The sequence below is a fragment of the Geotrypetes seraphini genome, chromosome 6 (genome assembly GCF_902459505.1).
Source record: "Geotrypetes seraphini chromosome 6, aGeoSer1.1, whole genome shotgun sequence".
Lineage (NCBI taxonomy): Eukaryota > Metazoa > Chordata > Amphibia > Gymnophiona > Dermophiidae > Geotrypetes > Geotrypetes seraphini.
Genome location: NC_047089.1, coordinates 187,838,938 through 187,857,933, shown reverse-complemented (window position 1 = coordinate 187,857,933; position 18,996 = coordinate 187,838,938). Strand labels below are relative to the sequence as shown.

Below are 18,996 nucleotides of genomic sequence, written 5' to 3'. Positions count from 1 at the left end.
AATATCAATAGAAGACTTCCTAGCTGGCTAAATCCCACCAATATATCTACCACATGGAGTTTGCTTGTTTTATTTCATGTAGAGATTAGAAAATTAATCATGCAAGCATTACACTCGAAAGGAAATTTGAGAACCAAACAAAAGAATTAAAAAAAATATCAGGGCTCAGAACCTAAGTCCACAATAATGGGAGGTGTTACAACATAGGAGAAAAAAAACAAACACTACTACACCAAGGATTCTTTTTACACGTCTCATTCAAGCAATAATGCATACTGGAGAGGTCTGTCCATCTGTAGCATCACTCAGTGGTTTCTACACTCAAACTTTGGCACTTACGTGAGTGCTGGATTTCACAAACTTACATGTATAACAGTCACTAATTAAAGAGCTAAGCTCCTGAAGTCAAGTTTTTACATTTTTGGGGTCTTTTTTTTTTTTAAGACTAGAAGGTTAAGTACAATTGCCCAGATTGAAACACCACGTTGCTGGCACATGAGCCTAAAAGTTGAAAAATCCAACAGAGAAATTAAAAAAAGCAAGTATAATTGTTTTGCACTGTTCAAATCATGCTAATTATATGCCCCCTTTCAATCTATGCATCCCATGGCAATTCTATGTACACACTGTGTGACTGTTCTAAAATGACCTCCTATATATACACAATGGGTGCCAGAAATGCACACAATCATTCGGAAGTCTCTAAATGCCACAAACTTCAATAGGTCCAAAAACCAGAGAGATCTCTTAAAGACAACAAAACCCAATTCCTAGTGCCCCTAAACCAGGAAAGCTCACACTCAGTTGCAGTAGGATCTCATCCAGCATTTTAATGGCCTCCACACTGGCAGCTTGTGTCTTCTTCATCAGATACCGGGCCTGAAACATATATGCAAGCAGAATTAGAGCAGCAATTCTTTAAGTTCTAGCAGATCTAAAAGTCCAATATTAATAGCACCAATACTACAGGATCTCCATTTATCCCAGGACCAGAGGCAAGTTTCCACCAAGTTGCTGAAAAAGTACTGCTTAAGCTCATGGAATGTACCATATCATACCATACCATACAATGTTATATCCCACATATGTCAACTGGGATTCTATGCAGCTTACAATAAGGTATCAGAAGTTACATTACAATTCTGGTTAAGAATTAAAATAGGTTATAAGATTGTTTTGGATGTCACTGGGTGAAGAGATACAATTTTAGAGCTTTCCTGAGCTGGTAGTTGTTGTGGCAGGCTGTTGCAGACCTTGGGTCCTTGGAATTCAAAGGTCGTGTACTTCAACAGAGAAAATTAATAATTGTGCAAACACAGATGAATTGTACACGAGTAAATGTAATGGATTGACAACTTTCTACTACTACGCTGGAGTACTTCATACTTCCTGAGCAGATCAGCAGTACAACTCAGCATGCTGCTTAAATAATACTAAAGTCTGTGGTAATATTTTCCCCTTATCCTAGCCACAAATGATCAGACTTGCTAGAGAGATGAAATGCACAGCAATGTCATGCCACTAAGCTGCAATCTCCCAGGGAAGACATGAGATTCTGAACCTGCGACATCCATTGAGCATCATCAGAGAAACCACGTCAGAAAGTCAAATTCAGGAAGGTGATCAGTGACTGCATATCTGACAGTAAAAGAAACACATTCCCTAGTAGTAAGAAAAGATTAGGATACCAGATCACCCCCCTACCCAACATCATATTGCGAAACAATAACCTCTAGAAAGGAAACTAAAAGATATGTTCCACTTTTCGCCCTCTTTTCAGATGAAATAAGATGACTTCCATTTAAAAAGCATGGCCTAATTCTATGGTCAAAAGAAGCAAAGTATGCAACATATTATGTTCATGAAATGATTTAGCAACAGCTTCTCAGCATGGACTTGCTGCTTGGATTGTGCCTCAGTGTGGGACAGAAGCTGGTTATGTCTTTGAAGTTAGGCAATGGTCTTTTCTGTGAGTTCCACAGATGCTCCCCTTCCAGTATCTGAGGGTCCCTCCCAGCTATCACCACAGTCCCTGTTCAGCTCCTGGTCTTTACCTTGCTTAGGGAGTCTTTGTTCTGGGTGTCCTGGCTCAGCAGGTTCCCTGCCAGGATGACCCGGGATATCTGTGCAGCACTTGTCTGTTCCCCTTCATCTCCCACCTGCCCGGTTATCACATCCACAAGAAGCTGTAGACCCAGAAGGCTCTCACCACTCTTACTTCCAAGCCCCAGGCCCGACACCAGAAGCACAAACCTGTGCCAAGAAACATATGCAGAGTGCACGTCAGAGCTGACAACCACATACAGATGCCAGAGAAGAGGACTGAGTCCACAGCAGCAGCAGCACACTACACCCTGGGACAGAAACATATGTTAACAAGCAAAGGAGAAAAAGCTCCACATGCATCCACCTTACTAAGATAATATATTTGAATACCAGTGGGAATCCAATCAATCAATGTGGATAAGTAATGACTCAGACTTTTAAAGTTATAGTCTCAGGCTAAAAACAGATTTATGGTAAAATATCAGGCCTGTTTTCAGTTAATTGCATAAGCTGGGTAAAGTTTATGTGGATAGACATTCCTTGAGGGAAGGGTGGATTTTGTTTGATTAATTTTTATTGCACATATTATGTAAGTTTGGTTATCTCAAACTTATGTTTTTACTATGGCTATTAAAAGACTCGGGATCAAATAATAGGGCCCTTATTAGTTTATTACAGAGGGGGTAACGTATGTGATATGATTCCCCTTGTAGATTGGGAGATTCTACTATTATTGTTTTATTGATTTTATTAGATGTAGGACATCTGATTTGAGGCGATTAAACATTATAAATTTACTCACTGAAATTCAGCCTACAGCAGTTACAGATTTTAAAGCCACTGACAGCCACTGGCTGAATTAAACCTGATACTGAGCACTGGCATCGAGTATACAGATTATGAGGCCACCGGCAATTATCTTAGTGCTGGCCAATACGTAGGCCAGTGCCCGGATGACTAAGTGAATCAAGTTAGGCCAGCTTTTTTACTGTTCTAACTTTATCCAGGCACCTACCCAGTTAGTGAACTGAAAGTTGCTATTAATTGGTTAAGTCCTCACTCTGCTCTCAAGTCACCCCGATACTAACCAAATAATACCATGGCAATCACAGTCGACATTCAGCAGCACTGTATGGTTAAGAGCTACAAAATATCAGCAGAAGTCAGCCAAGGCTGTTTAACCAGGCAGGCCTTGTTAATCATTTTGAATTATCTACTCCTTAAGGTGTTTCTTTTCCAGCTAATTTGAGAGTACAAAAATTGATGTTCAACGGAGAAATAGAGGAGAGCCTCACCACAATGGAGGTGGATCTGGACCAGATATTCTATCAGATTGACAAACTAAAAAGTGACAAATCCCCTGGCCCAGATGGAATTCACCCGAGAGTATTAAAGGAGCTAAAGGTAGAAATTGGAGAACTACTGCAATCCCTTGCTAATATGTCAATTAGGACCGGACGGATACCAGAGGACTGGAAGATAGCGAACATCATCCCAATCTTCAAAAAAGGATCAAGAGGAGAACCGGGAAACTATAGACCTGTGAGTCTCACATTGGTCCCTGGGAAAATGGTCGAGACTTTGATGAAAGATAGCATAGTCCAGCATCTGGATACTCATGACCTGTTGAGAGGTAGCTAGCACGGATTCAGGAAAGGGAAGTCATGCTTGACGAACCTACTTCAAGTTTTTGAAACAGTGAACAAACATGTCGATAGCGGAGAACCGGTGGACATAATATACTTGGACTTCCAGAAAGTGTTTGACAAAGTACCACACAAGAGACTTCTCAGAAAACTACAAAGTCATGAAATAGAAGGGGATATACTAAGATGGATAGGAAATTGGCTGGAATACAGAAAACAAAGAGTAGGCATAAATGGGGAGTACTCGGACTGGAAGCAAGTAACTAGCGGCGTGTCTCAGGGCTCGGTTCTTGGGCCTATCTTATTCAATATCTTCATAAATGACCTGGATGAAGAAACGACCAGCCTCATCACCAAGTTTGCAGACGACACAAAGCTTTGCCGGGCAATCAGATCACAAAAAGACAACAAGGAACTCCAGAGAGATTTGAACCAACTTGAGAGATGGGCAGAAAACTGGCAGATGAGTTTTAATGTAGAAAAATGCAAAGTGATGCACCTGGGCAGGAAAAACAAGGAGCAGGAGTATAAACTGCTAGGTATAACATTGGGGAAGAGCGAACAGGTAAAGGACCTGGGGGTACTAATAGACAGGAATCTGAAGCCGTCGTCTCAGTGTGCGGCGGCGGCGAAGAAGGCTAACAGGATGTTGAGCATGATAAAGAAGGGAATCACGAGTAGATCGAAAGAGGTCATAATGCCGCTTTATAGAGCAATGGTCAGACCACACTTGGAATACTGTGTCCAACACTGGTCTCCGTACCTGAAGAAGGATATAACATTGCTGGAGAGGGTGCAGAGGCGAGTGATGAAGCTAGTAAAAGGTATGGAGAACTTGAGCTACCAAGAACGCCTCAGAAATCTGGGATTATTCACCCTTGAGAAGAGAAGACTGAGAGGGGATCTAATAGAGACTTTTAAAATATTAAAAGGAATCGACAAAATGGAGCAAGCTCGCTCACCGACAAGGGGAAAGGATGGAGAGCAAGAAACAGCGTTATTCACTTTGTCAAATGTGACTCGGACAAGAGGTCATGGACTGAAGCTAAGAGGGGTCAAGGCCATGACAAATGTCAGAAAGTTCTGCTTCACACAGCGGGTGATGAACGCCTGGAACTCTCTCCCAGAGGATGTGGTGGAAGAAACCACCATTTTAGGATTTAAGGTAAAATTGGACGCACATCTTCTTGCGGGACACATTGAGGGATACAAATGATTAAGGTATTCGCCCAGGTAAGCCTGGCTGAGCCTCCGCATGCACGGACCACCGGACTGGATGGACCCCAGGTCTGATCCGGTGCAGGCATTTCTTATGTTCTTATCTGTGTCACTTAGGAATGCAGAAAAGTCACACAAAATGAGTGGAAGACACAAGAAAAGCAATGGGAGGAATGACAGTGTGCCAGCAGAAGTGGTGTTTAACCAATAAGGGGGCAATGCTCTAACTAGGCACCTCCACTTAAGCACCCCAAGGGCATATGGTAGGAACCTATTGTGTAAAGGAATCTAGGTTCCCTTTTAGAATACAGTAAAACCTTGGATTGCAAGTAACTTGGTTTGCAAGTGTTTTGCAAGACAAGCAAAACATTTTATTAAATTTTAACTTGATATACAAGCAATGTCTTGCAGTACAAGTACATACAGTATACACACAGCACAACTGAGCCGATGGTTCTTCTCTCTCTGACACTGTAAGAGTGTAGTGACTGCTCTAAACAAGCAAAGACTTGCAAAACGAGTACATACAGTATACACGCGTCACAGCATCACAACTAAGCCGATGGTTCTTCTCTCTCTGACACTGCAGTGTAGTGACTGTTCTAAATGAGCGAGGTCACCTGGAATGCTCTCCCGGCGGAGATTACTGCGGAACCCACCGTTCTAGGATTTAAGGGCAAGATAGATGCACATCTCCTCGAAAGTGATTAAGTGAGGCCAAGTTTACACAACTTTTACTTAATGGGGAGGGTGGGGAGGGGGGAGGGAAAAGGGGGATGGAAATGGGTAAAGAAAGTTCTAAAGGTAAGGGATTAATAAAAGTAAAAAGAATAAATATTAAATATGTGTGGATATCTGATCAAAATTTTTATTATAGAGATATATAATAATAATAATAACTTTATTCTTCTATACCGCCACAATCTTGCGACTTCTAGGCGGTTTACAATCAAGAGTGCTGGACATTCAGCGAAATTCAATAAGTAGATATTCAGAGGAAATACAGAGTATATGTCAAATATTATTTGTTAATTTAGATGGCGCTTAAAATCTTTTCTATTAATGTCAATGGTCTAAACCACCCAATTAAAAGAAAGAAAATATTGGGTTTTCTTCATAAGCAGAACGCTGACATTTATTTCATGCAAGAGACACATCTGTCAGGAACTGAATCTAATAAGCTAATAGGGGGTTGGGTGTCCAAATGTTTTTTTGCACCTGCTATCGGGAAAAAAGCGGGAGTAGCTATTCTTATAAATAAGAAGTGTATTGCGGATTTTAAGTTAATAAAATTTGATTCTTTAGGAAGATGGGTGCATGTTAAAATGGTTCTGAGAAATACAACCCTAGATTTATTTAATTTATATGCTCCTAATTCGAATCAAATGGAGTTTTTCAAACAAATTCAACAGATATTATTACCACTGGCTGCTTCTAATTTAGTAGTAGCTGGAGATTTCAATGCTGTAATGGATCCTATTTTGGATAAAAAACCAAGTAAAATTATGAAGTCGTTAGGTTTAGATAATTTGATACAATCTTGTGATTTAGTTGATATTTGGCGTATTCTTCATTTTAATGATCAAGAATATTCTTTTTGTTCTCAGGTCCATAAATCCTTTTCAAGAATTGATTATATATTGATTATAATTCTAATAATATAGCACAAAGAGTGATGAAAGCAATTATTGATCCTATTATTATTTCAGATCATGCTGGTGTGGATTGATCTGCAGAATGATATATCAATATATTCTAAACCAATTTGGAGATTTGACAATGCTTTGCTTGCAGATACGAACTTTATAGAAGATCTTAAAGTGAAGATGAATGAATTTTTTCAAATTAATAATTCAGAGAATATAAATATTGAAATTTTATGGGATGCTTATAAAGCAACAATGAGAGGAAATATTATATCATACTCTGCGTTTATGAAAAAACAACTTAAAAAACAATTTATGGATTTGGAGCAAGAAATTAAATTATTAGAACATAAATTAATTGTTAAATGGGAACATGATATATTGCAGAAATTATTAAAAGCAAAAGTTAAATATAATGAGATTTCTTCTCAATTTGTGAGGAAAGATATGTTCTATCGGCAAGTTCAGTATTATGGAAATTCAAATAAGGCTGGAAGATTGTCAGCAAATTTTCTTAAAGCAAAAAAAAGAAAATCTAAGATTATTGCAAATACCGTATTTTCACGCATATAACGCGCGCGTTATACGCGTTTTTACCTACCGCGCATACCCCTCGCGCGTTATATGCGTGAGCGCGGTATACAAAAGTTTTAAAACATAGTTTCCACCCCGCCCGACGCCCGATTCACCCCCCCAGCAGGACCGCTCGCACCCCCACCCCGAACGACCGCTCGCACGCGCTCCCACCCGCACCCGCATCCACGATCGGAGCAAGAGGGAGCCCAAGCCCTCTTGCCCGGCCGACTCCCCGACGTCCGATACATCCCCCCCCCCGGCAGGACCACTCGCATCCCCACCCCGAAGGACCGCCGACTTCCCGACAATATCGGGCCAGAAGGGAGCCCAAACCCTCCTGGCCACGGCGACCCCCTAACCCCACCCCGCACTACATTACGGGCAGGAGGGATCCCAGGCCCTCCTGCCCTCGACGCAAACCCCCTCCCTCCAACGACCGCCCCCCCCCAAGAACCTCCGACCGCCCCCCCCAGCCGACCCGCGACCCCCCTGGCGATCCCCACAACCCCCCCACCCCCCTTCCCCGTACCTTTGGTAGTTGGGCCAGAAGGGAGCCCAAACCCTCCTGGCCACGGCGACCCCCTAACCCCACCCCGCACTACATTACGGGCAGGAGGGATCCCAGGCCCTCCTGCCCTCGACGCAAACCCCCCTCCCCCCCAACAACCGCCCCCCCCAAGAACCTCCGACCGCCCCCCAGCCGACCCGCGATCCCCCTGGCGACCCCCACGACCCCCCCACCCCCCTTCCCCGTACCTTTGGTAGTTGGCCGGACAGACGGGAGCCAAACCCGCCTGTCCGGCAGGCAGCCAACGAAGGAATGAGGCCGGATTGGCCCATCCATCCTAAAGCTCCGCCTACTGGTGGGGCCTAAGGCGCGTGGGCCAATCAGAATAGGCCCTGGAGCCTTAGGTCCCACCTGGGGGCGCGGCCTGAGGCACATGGGCCCAACCCGATCATGTGCCTCAGGCCGCGCCCCCAGGTGGGACCTAAGGCTCCAGGGCCTATTCTGATTGGCCCACGCGCCTTAGGCCCCACCAGTAGGCGGAGCTTTAGGATGGATGGGCCAATCCGGCCTCATTCCTTCGTTGGCTGCCTGCCGGACAGGCGGGTTTGGCTCCCGTCTGTCCGGCCAACTACCAAAGGTACGGGGAAGGGGGGTGGGGGGTTCGTGGGGGTCGCCAGGGGGGTCGCGGGTCGGCTGGGGGGGGCGGTCGGAGGTTCTTGGGGGGGCGGTCGTTGGGGGGGAGGGGGGTTTGCGTCGAGGGCAGGAGGGCCTGGGATCCCTCCTGCCCGTAATGTAGTGCGGGGTGGGGTTAGGGGGTCGCCGTGCCCAGGAGGGTTTGGGCTCCCTTCTGGCCCAACTACCAAAGGTATGGGGAAGGGGGGTGGGGGGGTCGCCAGGGGGATCGTGGGTCGGCTGGGGGGCGGTCGGAGGTTCTTGGGGGGGGCGGGCGTTGGGGGGAGGGGGGTTTGCGTCGAGGGCAGGAGGGCCTGGGATCCCTCCTGCCCGTAATGTAGTGCGGGGTGGGGTTAGGGGGTCGCCGTGGCCAGGAGGATTTGGGCTCCCTCCTGGCCCGATATTGTTGGGGAGTCGGCGGTCCTTCGGGGGGAGGGATGTATCGGACGTCGGGGGGGGGGGGCATCAGGCTTTCAGGATGGGGACAGACCTTCAAGGGGGGACAGTGCACGGAAGTCAGGGGGGGTGAACGGAGAGTCGGGACAGCGCACGGAAAGTCAGGGCGGGCGAAAGGAGCGTTGGGCAGCATGCGCGGTATACCCGTGAGCGCGGTATACCAAAGTTTTTGTACACATCATCGTGATTTCTGCGCGCTATACCCGTGTGCGCGTTTTATACGGGTGCGCGTTATTTGCGTGAAAATACGGTAAAGATATGCGGGGCAATACACACACTAACATTAAGGATATTATAAAACAATTTCTTGATTTTTATAAGGGTCTATATTCTTCTGAAACTTATGAAAATAAAGAAAAGGATGGGTTAGAGTTTTTAAAATCATTTGTTGGACCAAATATTCCGGATCATATAAAAAGAAGTTTAGAAGAACATATATCTTTAAAAGAAATAGAATCAGCATTGAAGGCTCTTAGAGTTGGATCCGCTCCAGGTGGAGATGGATATACTGTTGAATTTTATAAAACATTTCAAAATATTATATTACCATATCTATTAAATTTATAACAGTATCAGATAAACAATGGAAATATATCAGGTACTATGGCTGATTCTGTCATTATTGTCTTGCCAAAACCAAACAGGGATCCGACAATGGTATCAAATTACAGGCCCATCTCTTTGTTGAACGTAGATGGTAAATTGCTTGCTAAAGTGCTAGCATTAAGATTAGCAAAAGCTCTTCCTTTTATTATTGATGTGCACCAAACAGGATTTGTTGCTAAAAGACACTCTTCACATAACACTAGATTGGCATTTCATTCTTTAAATTTAGCAAAAAATATGAATGACCCAGCTTTTCTAATATCGTTAGATGCAGAAAAAGCATTTGATAGAGTGGAATGGAGTTTTATGTATCAAGCTCTAGAATGGTTTGGTATAGGACCTGGTTTTATTAAAATGATTCAAACATTGTATAGCTCCCCTGGAGCAAGATTAAAAATAAATAATAACTTATCAGATAGATTTAACTTGGTAAGGGGAGTTAGACAAGGGTGTCCTCTATCTCCCTTACTTTTCGACATTGTTCTTGAACCCTTATTAATTGCAATCAATCAAACTAAGGGAATAAAGGGAATCACATTTTCTAATTGGGAATTTAAATTATCTGCGTATGCAGATGACATTTTATTATATTTAAGGGAACCAGGGGATACCATTCAATGTTTAATTGATTTACTAGAAAAGTTTGGAAAATTTTCTGGATATAAAATCAATTGGGAAAAATCTGAAGTTCTTCCAATTAATGTCCATTGTACCAAAGGATTATTTGACTCATATTCATTTAAATGGAAAGAGGAAGGCTTAAAATATTTAGGTATTCTTATAAAAAATACAATTGATGACACAGTAAAAGAGAATGAAAAACTTTTATTAAAGAAAATAACAGAAATGTGCGAGCAATGGAATCCTTTACATCTTTCTTGGTGGGAAAGAGTCCAAACAATTAAAATGATGATTTTGCCTGTGGTTTGTTATCAAATGAGTATGATCCCAATATTTTTTCAGGGGTCATTTTATAAAAAGTTAAACAGTGCTCTTACAAAATTTGTTTGGTTTGGGAAAAGACCCAGAATCGCTTTAGCATCACTACAAAAAACAATCAAGGAGGGAGGGGTAAATTTTCCCAATTTTTATAGGTACCATCAATCCTATATTTTAAGACAGGGTATGTATTGGATCCTCCCAGATCTCATGGAAAATGTACCTGACTGGTTATATTTAGAATGGCGACTCATGTTCCCTTTACATTTAGAACATCTAATTAGTATAACAATGCCTAGGAGATATAAAGACAACAGAATTCTACTAGATACATGGAAAACACTAAGATATATTAGCAATATATAACCAGATCCATTGGCTAAATCATTAAATCAATCCATTTGGGTAAATTCCAGGATCAAAATTGGTGGATTCAAAATAGTATGGAAGCAATGGATAATTGCAGGTATACGGTCTTTAAATGATGTTATAGTAAATGGATCAATGCTTAGTTTTTCACAATTGCAACAGAAATTTGGATTGAACAAGACACAATATTTTAAATGGATGCAATTGAAGCAGGCTATTCAGGAAGGGTTCCCTGAATGGAAGAATCTTAACACTCAGTATAGTTTGCAGGTCCTTTGCTTTCAGGCGGATTTTTTAGGACACCAAGCCGCTAAATGGTATAGGATTTTATATGGATTAAAAAAAAAAAAAGAGAACAGGACTTAGGGACATTTGGAGTATTGAGATAGGACAGACAATTTCTGCATCTCAATGGCAAAAATTTTGGTCCTGGAGGATACATACTACAAGGTCAGCATCTATGAGTCAAACATGGATGTTTTTGTTACACAGAGTTTTATGGACCCCTACGCGATTACAAAAAGTAGATAGTAATAGATCCAATAGATGCTGGCATTGTAAGATAGAAGTGGGGACATTAGATCATTTAATTTTCTTTTGTCCCTGTATTAATGCTTTTTGGAAAATAATTTGGCCCCAAATTAATAATTTATTAGAAAATCATGTTAGACTCTCATATGATACAATATTATTTGGAACAGCAATGAGAACTCAAAGTCCGATATCTGCAAACAACAATAAACTCTTGTTAATATTGACAGGGGTCGCCATTCAGCAAATTACTCAAAACTGGAAAGATTACACTAAGTTAAATTACACTTTTTGGTGGAACTCAATTTGTCATATTTACAAAATGGAAAAAGTGATGGCATTACAACAGGGGTATATTCATAAGTTTAATAAAATCTGGGGACCATTGACTAATTTCTCTAATGATCAGATATCATAGCACATGGATAGAGCATATAGGGGGGCTAGGGAGGGTAAACTTTTGTAAGGATATTCTGATATAAAATTCTGATAAAAGGGATTTCTTTACTTTACAATATAAGAGTAATTGTTTGTAATTTCAAGTGTTTATTAAAACTGTATGTATTACATATATTTCACTTGATGTAAGAAATAAAAAAGAATAAAGATCTTTAAAAAAAAAAAAAAAAAAAACTTCCCTGTCATCTCTATTAAGCTCATAATGGTATAGAAATGCAGCCTCCACAGAGGCACTCATCTTTCTACCCAGAAATAGTAAAAGCACCCGAAACAAAGAACCCAAAACAAAGAAGCTTTCAGTTAAAACAAATTAGAATCCTTATCATAGAAGAAATAGAAAACGGTATATTTAAGATGAGTTAAGGCTGTAGCACTGAGGAGTGCGAGACTCTCGCATAAGGCTTTAGCACAAGGGAACACTACAGGAGTGCGAGACTCTCACATAAGGCTTTAGCACAAGGGAACGCTACAGGAGTGCGAGACTCTCACATAAGGCTCTAGCATAGTGGCATTCATCTCTGGCTGTAGCACTAGGGAATGTTACAAGGAGCGTGAGACTATGACCTAAGGCTGTAGCACCAGGGTGTGCTGCAGGAATGCAGGATCCTCTCATAAGAATGGAGCACATCAGAGTAGGATTTTGGTGCAATATAATGTAATGTTTTACAAAGCAGATTACATATTCTGCAGGTAATCCTACCTGTCAGTATCAGGCCCTGCTACTGGCATCTGAGGGGGGAGGTCTGCAGTACAGTGGTCTTCCACCATAAACACCCCAGCCTCACCTTCTGCACCATACACTGCAAGGATGGTTCCTGAGTCAGGAGCAAAATAAAGACAACATTTAACAAAGCAGTAACAGAAAGATGAAATGCGCACTCTCAGAGCAATTGTGTCAAAATCAACCATGTGTAGACCCCAAGGAAACATAATGAATGAAGCCAACTCTCCAATGTCTCTATGAAGCAGCTATGACTGCATCAGCAGGGGCACATGTATCAACTTTCCTATTCACCATAAAAAGGTAAACAACTGTGCATACCTCAGCTGCCTTTAAAGCATACTGTTAGGTGGTCCTCAAATGAGGCTTTCCCTGAACCAGTAATTAATTAAGGATGTTGCGGTAGTGGTACTACAAAAGAAAAGTTTAAAAAGAGAAAAAATGTTTTTCATACCTGTGACAAGCATCTGTATATCAATGGCCCCTTCTAATTTGATTCGCTGTAATTCATCCTCCAAGATCAGCTCATCTGATTGGTGGATGTACTTTGCCCGTGGAGGCTGTGGCAACAAATTGTGCTGTTGAGAAATTGAAGGTACAAAGAGTGGTGATCAAATTATTCCTGTACACTGTAGAAATCAACAAGCTTCACCGGGGCCAAAAATTAGGTAGCTAGAACATGAGATTCTAGGTCAAGGTGCATAAAAAAACTGGTAACTTGTCCATTTCAAATATTCATTCCCCCCTTCGCAATTCTTACTCCTGGCTCTCCTTCCATTTTGTATACAGTGTAAGTAGCTTCCTGTTGTATGCTTACAAAAATTATACTACTGTACATCCCTTATCCAGTACTACTTTATAAACTCCACTGACAGGTCATTTCCAACCTTGTAGTCTCATTTTTACCTAAAATTTTTATAGATTATTATAATAATATACAAACATATTGATACAACTATACTGAATCTGAAGTCTAGGCCCACTACCTGCCTTATTACCAAGACTTGTAATCCACATAGCCACCAAAATAAACAAGACTATTGCCAAAAATATCCAGCAGCTGCATGATTGTTAAAGTGCAGACTGAAGTGTAGCTGTAACCATGGCTATTTAGAGCCGTTATTTGTTCAGAATGCTAATTTATTAGGCTAAGACTATAGAACTAATGTTTAATCAATGAAGACCAAACCATAAAGCCCGGCCTAGTTCAGTTTGAGTTTGTTAGTATCCCTCCACCCCTAAATTTAGTAACATTGAGTCTTGCCACAGCAATTTGAACTGTTCTGACTGTTCATCAGGATCCATTCTTAGGTGTAATTTTCTGAATGTCTTTTGCATGTAAACATTATTTTATACAGATGGGTAGTTTGGATAACACAGGAGTGCAGCTGCCATGTATATACATATTTTACAAAATACGTAAAGTGTTACTGATGTGAGATCCTGTCTTTTTGTGATACAATCAAAATAGTTACATAAGAACATAAGAAGTTGCCTCCGCTGGGTCAGACCAGAGTCCATCGCGCCCAGCAGTCCGCACCCGCGGCGGCCCATCAGGTCCATAACCTGTAAGGTGGTCCTTGTCCAAGCCCTTTAATCCCTCTTATTTTTCTATCTATACTCTTTCTATAACCTATCTCTACCTCTGTCTGTATCCCTCAATCAGGTACTCTCTCTGTCCCTAGTGGGCTCACAATCTAAGTTGAGTATGTGTGTATTCTGCATCTAAGTAACATAATCATGTACAACAGTCTGGGAGCAGGTATAGATGTGTACCCATGAATTTGTGCACTACTGGGGATAGCTCTAGGTGGCTATTTACAAAGGCAAGTAAGAGCCTATATTGCCTTTATGATATTTTCATAACCATAAAAAAATCTAAATCCAGTCTTGTAACCTTGAATATCACCAACCAAAACCCCAGAGATTACCTCTTACTATTCTTTATTATTATTATTGCAATTTCAAATAATTATTTTATAAAGAAAACATAAGCAAATAATATAATTATGTAAGTAATCCACTTATTAGACAATAAAGAGGGAGATTCCAGAAGTGGTGTCATCAGAGGAAGCTGGTATTCAAATGAAAAGTCAAAGAAAAAAAAATGACTAACTGAGGTAGTTACAATACTTCACTGCCCAGAAAAAAAACAAACACTTAAACAGTCAGATGTCTAGAAGACCTTTTCTTTCTAAATAAAAGATATAGGGATGAGGGGTAAATAGGGCACAGCGGAAAGATTAATTATTTGCTTCGGTCTTCACAGAGGAAGATGTGGGTGATATACCAGTGCCAGAAATGGTATTCAATGCTAATGATGCCTACTCCCTCTGGCCAGCAGGCCTGCCTCTTCAAAATTGCAGGCCTTTCCCTCCCCAGTGTATCTTGGGATGCGCCGGGGAAGGGCCTAAGATTGACTGGCCCAAGTTGTTTAAAGCCCCTCCTATGGGAGGGGCCATAGGCGTCTGGGCCAATCAGAGCCTTAGGTCCCTCCCTGGCACATCCCAGGATGCACCAGGGAGGGAAAGGCCCACTATTTTGAAGAGGCGGGCCTGCTGGCCGGAAGTAGGAGGCATCTCTGGCCAGCCTTCGTAAACAAGGTAAGGGGGTGGAGGGGTCATCAGGGTAAGACGGCAGCAGGAGGAAGAGGCATCCTTTCTGCTGACATAGGGGTATCAGGAGGGTTGCTTGGCGGTGGAAGAGAGTGGCCATCTCCTGCTGCCAAGAGAATGTCAGAGGTTGCTTTACGGCAGCAGCGGGAGGGAGTGGGCAACCCTCCCACTGTGGGGGTGGGGGGAATAGTGGTGCTTGACAGTGGCAGCAGCAGGAGGTAGTGGGCATTCCTCCTACTGATCTTCAATTTGGGGTCTTTATTTTTGTGCATTTATTCTGCACATATGCCAATCACTATCAACAGCAATCAGCACATGCAAATTTAGTGATCCTCCTCCAACCTCATTTGCATGTGAGTTTTTTAAAGAATGGCTCGCTTTTTTCAAATTGTTACAGTAGTGGCTGCGATAGTGGCTTGTCAGATTTTACCACTAACATTTGAGAATCTTCCCCTTAATGTGCTAAACATAACCCAAAGAAACAAGGAGCATGATAAATCATAAAGGTATGTGTTTTCTTCTTAGGTGCCAGCAACTCGTGCTCAAGTCCTAGCGACTTGATGAATTACAGATCTAAAAAGAAATCAGTTTTGTGCTAATCCAGTAAGGGCCTCCCAGCAGTGTTCCCTCTAAGCGGGCGGGTGTTGTGAGCAAACTTTTTTCACTGTGAGCTAAAAATATCGGGCGCCAGCAAGTTATGAGCCAAATAAATATGTTGCTTTCTACCACAGAACTTCCTTACGTTTGTATGGAATCTATCCCCTTTCAACTTTAGAGAGTGCCCTCTCGTTCTCCCTGCCTTAGCTACTAAGTCTATTCCCTTCAGTACCTTGAATGTTTCTATCATGTCCCCTCTCAATCTCCTCTGCTCAAGGGAGAAGAGGCCCAGTTTCTCTAATCTTTCGCTGTACGGCAACTCCTCCAGCCCCTTAACCATTTTAGTTGCTCTTCTCTGGATCCTTTCGAGTAGTACCGTGTCCTTCTTAAAGTACCAGTGCTGGACGCAGTACTCCAGGTGAGGGCGTACCATGGCCCGGTACAGCAGCATGATAACCTTCTCTGTCTCTTCAGTCCAGCATCTGCCCCTTCCATTCACTGTCTGTCTTTCCCTGCCATCTCTCCTCCTGCCCCCCCCCACCCCCCAATTTGGTCTAGCATCCATCATCTTCCTTCTGTTCCCCTCATGGTCTGGCATCTCTATCCTTCCCTCCCCCCTGTGGTTTTTAGCATATCTCTCTTCTCATTTCCTCCACTCAGATCTGATCATTCTCTGCTCTCTCTTCCCTTTTCTTCTCTGGTCTTCCTTCTCTATTTTCTGCCTCCATCTAAATTAAATTCTTTCTTACTATTTAGTCCCGTTTCCCTCTTTTCACTGTGTCTACACACAGCTTGTCACCCCTTTCCCTCACCCCTCCATTATCTTACTATTTTCTTCCCCCTTTATTTATCTCCTCCTTCCATCCAGTATGTGTTCTTTCCCCACTTCCATTCAGCATCTGCTCTCCCTTCTCAACTGACATCCATCTGCCTTCTGCTCTCTCTCCCTTCTTCTCACTTCCATCATCTGTCCCCTTCTCTCTCTCTCTCATCTCCTCCATTCCATCATCTGCCCCTTCTCTCTCTCTCTCTCTCTCCCCCCCCCAACTTCCATCATCTGCCCCCCTTCCCCTCACCTTTGTGGGTCACTTTCTTTCCCCTGAGGGTGGCTCATGTCACAGGGGAAGCTTTGGCCGAGCAGAACCGCTTGATTGACAGTGGAACTTACTTGATTGATGTCGATGCTGGGGCCCGTTGCCGTTTGAAGGAAAAAAAAAAAGGTGGAAAAAAGGAACCTGTAAAGGCGAGAGGAAGGGAAACCTCCAGGACAGCTGCTTTTTGCCCTCCTTCAGCGGCCCAAGAGTTCAGACCAGCAGCGGCAGCTCTGTATGCTTTTAACTTCGGCACAGAGCTGCCCCTAATCAATAGTTTAGCGCGGTTTCATGAGGCAGCCTCGCTTCGATGATGCGATGTGGGCCGGCCTAGCAAAGGCCCCGAGGCTGCCTTATGAAACCGCGCTAAACTATTGATTAGGGGCAGCTCTGTGCCGAAGTTAAAAGCATACACAGCTGCCGCTGCTAGTCTGGAGGTGCGGAGACAAGGCAGGAGGCAAACGCGGTGGAAGGCAGGAGTCCCGGCACAGCGACTGCAACAGGAAGTTGCAAGTCAGCTGACGCCGGCCTTTCGTTGCGGCGGGGACCGAATCCTTCGCGGACCGGCAAGATTTTGTTTGCGGACCGGCGGTTGAAGAACTGTGCTCTACACTGTGTGCGCTGTGACGAGAAACTTGTGCGCTGCGAGGTAATATTTTGTGCGCGTGCGCACGTCAACGCAGCTTAGCGGGAACACTGCCTCCCAGTGTCATCCCCATGGTTGTTTTCAACATGTCCAGCCATCTGATTGCTCTCTTCACCTGGTTCTTTCAATCTTTCCAAACAAGATGTCCTCCTCCAATTTTTTTTGGGTGGGGATGGGGCTGAAGCCCACTCCACTAAAGGGCATCTCAAACACAAAAATCCTTGTTGGAAAAATGAGATGGATTCCAATAGAGAATGTTGACAGTCAGCAAAGAAGAAATTAAGAACTCAAGAGAGGTCTGTGGTGAGAAAAAGCACGAGACAGAGAGAGAAACAGTTGATTGCAAAGTGAGAGAGATAGTTGGAGAAGAAAGATGGAAAGAATTAAAGAAACATCTGATAGACAGAGGAGGGAGGGATGGATGAAGAAGAAAAGCATAGATAAAAGAAGATAATGAAAAGAAAAACCAAGAAAAGTGAGAGAGATAGTTGGAGGAGAAAGATGGAAAGAATTAAAGAAATATCTATGAGGGAGAGATGGATAAAGAAGACAAGCATAGATGAAAAAAATAATGGAAAGAAGAACCAAGAAATAAAGGTAGCAAACAAGATGAAAGCAGAAAAGTTAAAAAAAAAAAATTCCCCAATCAAGACACAGCAAATAAAACAAATGTATTTACAGCTAGAACGCTAAACTACCAGCCAAAAATTTATTTGCTTTGAAATTATGTTAAAAGCAAATATATCAACAAATCAAAGTTGACTCCGACTTGAATGGAAATTTATATGAAACACACAGCACAGTGTTTTTGCAACCTCAGCCAAATCTGTGGTACAAAGCATCTGTAGCACAGTCACAATGTCTGCAATATAGCCAAGCCATGAACAGAGACACTTACATCTTGCTATGGTAAGCATTAAGATATTTAGAATGCATGCCAATTACACATCTGTTACAGATATAACAAGTGGTGCTCTTGCTCTCTAAGCAATGAAGTCTGTGTCAATTAACATTCTTTTTCAATATGTAATGATTCAAGGTTAGTAGGCGAGGGTCAGACAACTTCTTCCAAGTTCTGATGGTCAGCTATGAAAATGTTCACTGGATATCTTGTTACCATATCTTCTGGAGCTTTTGAAGCCAAAAGCACAGTAGCAATATGCCATTAAAACTCCAGGAAGCTCATCTCTACCATGAACAGGCAATATAACTGCCATGCGTTATATAGAGTGACATTAACATAGTTTATGAAGAGAGATCACCGGCATTTCCTCCCATTCACAGCAATCTGATACTTAGCTACAAAGTTGTCCAACAGGTCCAAAATTGACTACACTCTCCTTTAATGATCATCTTAACACCTTGGTAAAAAAAAAATGCTTTTTTAGCCTTCACATGCTGAAGAAAGTGAGATCCTGCTTCCACCAACAACATTTTGCTGTCCTTGTTCAATCTATCATCCAGACTGGACTATTGCAACTCCATCTATTTAAGTCTAACCAAGAAAAGTCTTCAAAGACTTCAGCGGATTCAGAACACTGCGGCTAAGCTAATCTTCACAAAAAGTAAATTCGACCATGTTTCCCCACTTCTGTCCAAACTTCATTGGCTTCCAGTAATTTCTAGGATTCACTTTAAATGCACCTGTCTAACT

General features: G+C 42.5%; 1 protein-coding gene across 2 annotated transcripts in view; it reads right to left on the bottom strand.

Annotated features, from left to right (window-relative positions):
* POLD2 (DNA polymerase delta 2, accessory subunit) overlaps positions 1 to 18,996 on the bottom strand; it is a 48,931-nt gene that overhangs the window by 5,422 nt on the left and 24,513 nt on the right. For both annotated transcript variants that reach the window (XM_033950199.1, XM_033950198.1), the window contains exons 4-7: positions 12,848 to 12,971; positions 12,373 to 12,487; positions 2,055 to 2,253; positions 799 to 879 (exon numbers count right to left, since the gene is read on the bottom strand). In XM_033950199.1, the coding sequence (XP_033806090.1) occupies positions 799 to 879; positions 2,055 to 2,253; positions 12,373 to 12,487; positions 12,848 to 12,971 (519 nt within the window). The remainder of the gene's footprint in view (positions 1 to 798; positions 880 to 2,054; positions 2,254 to 12,372; positions 12,488 to 12,847; positions 12,972 to 18,996) is intronic.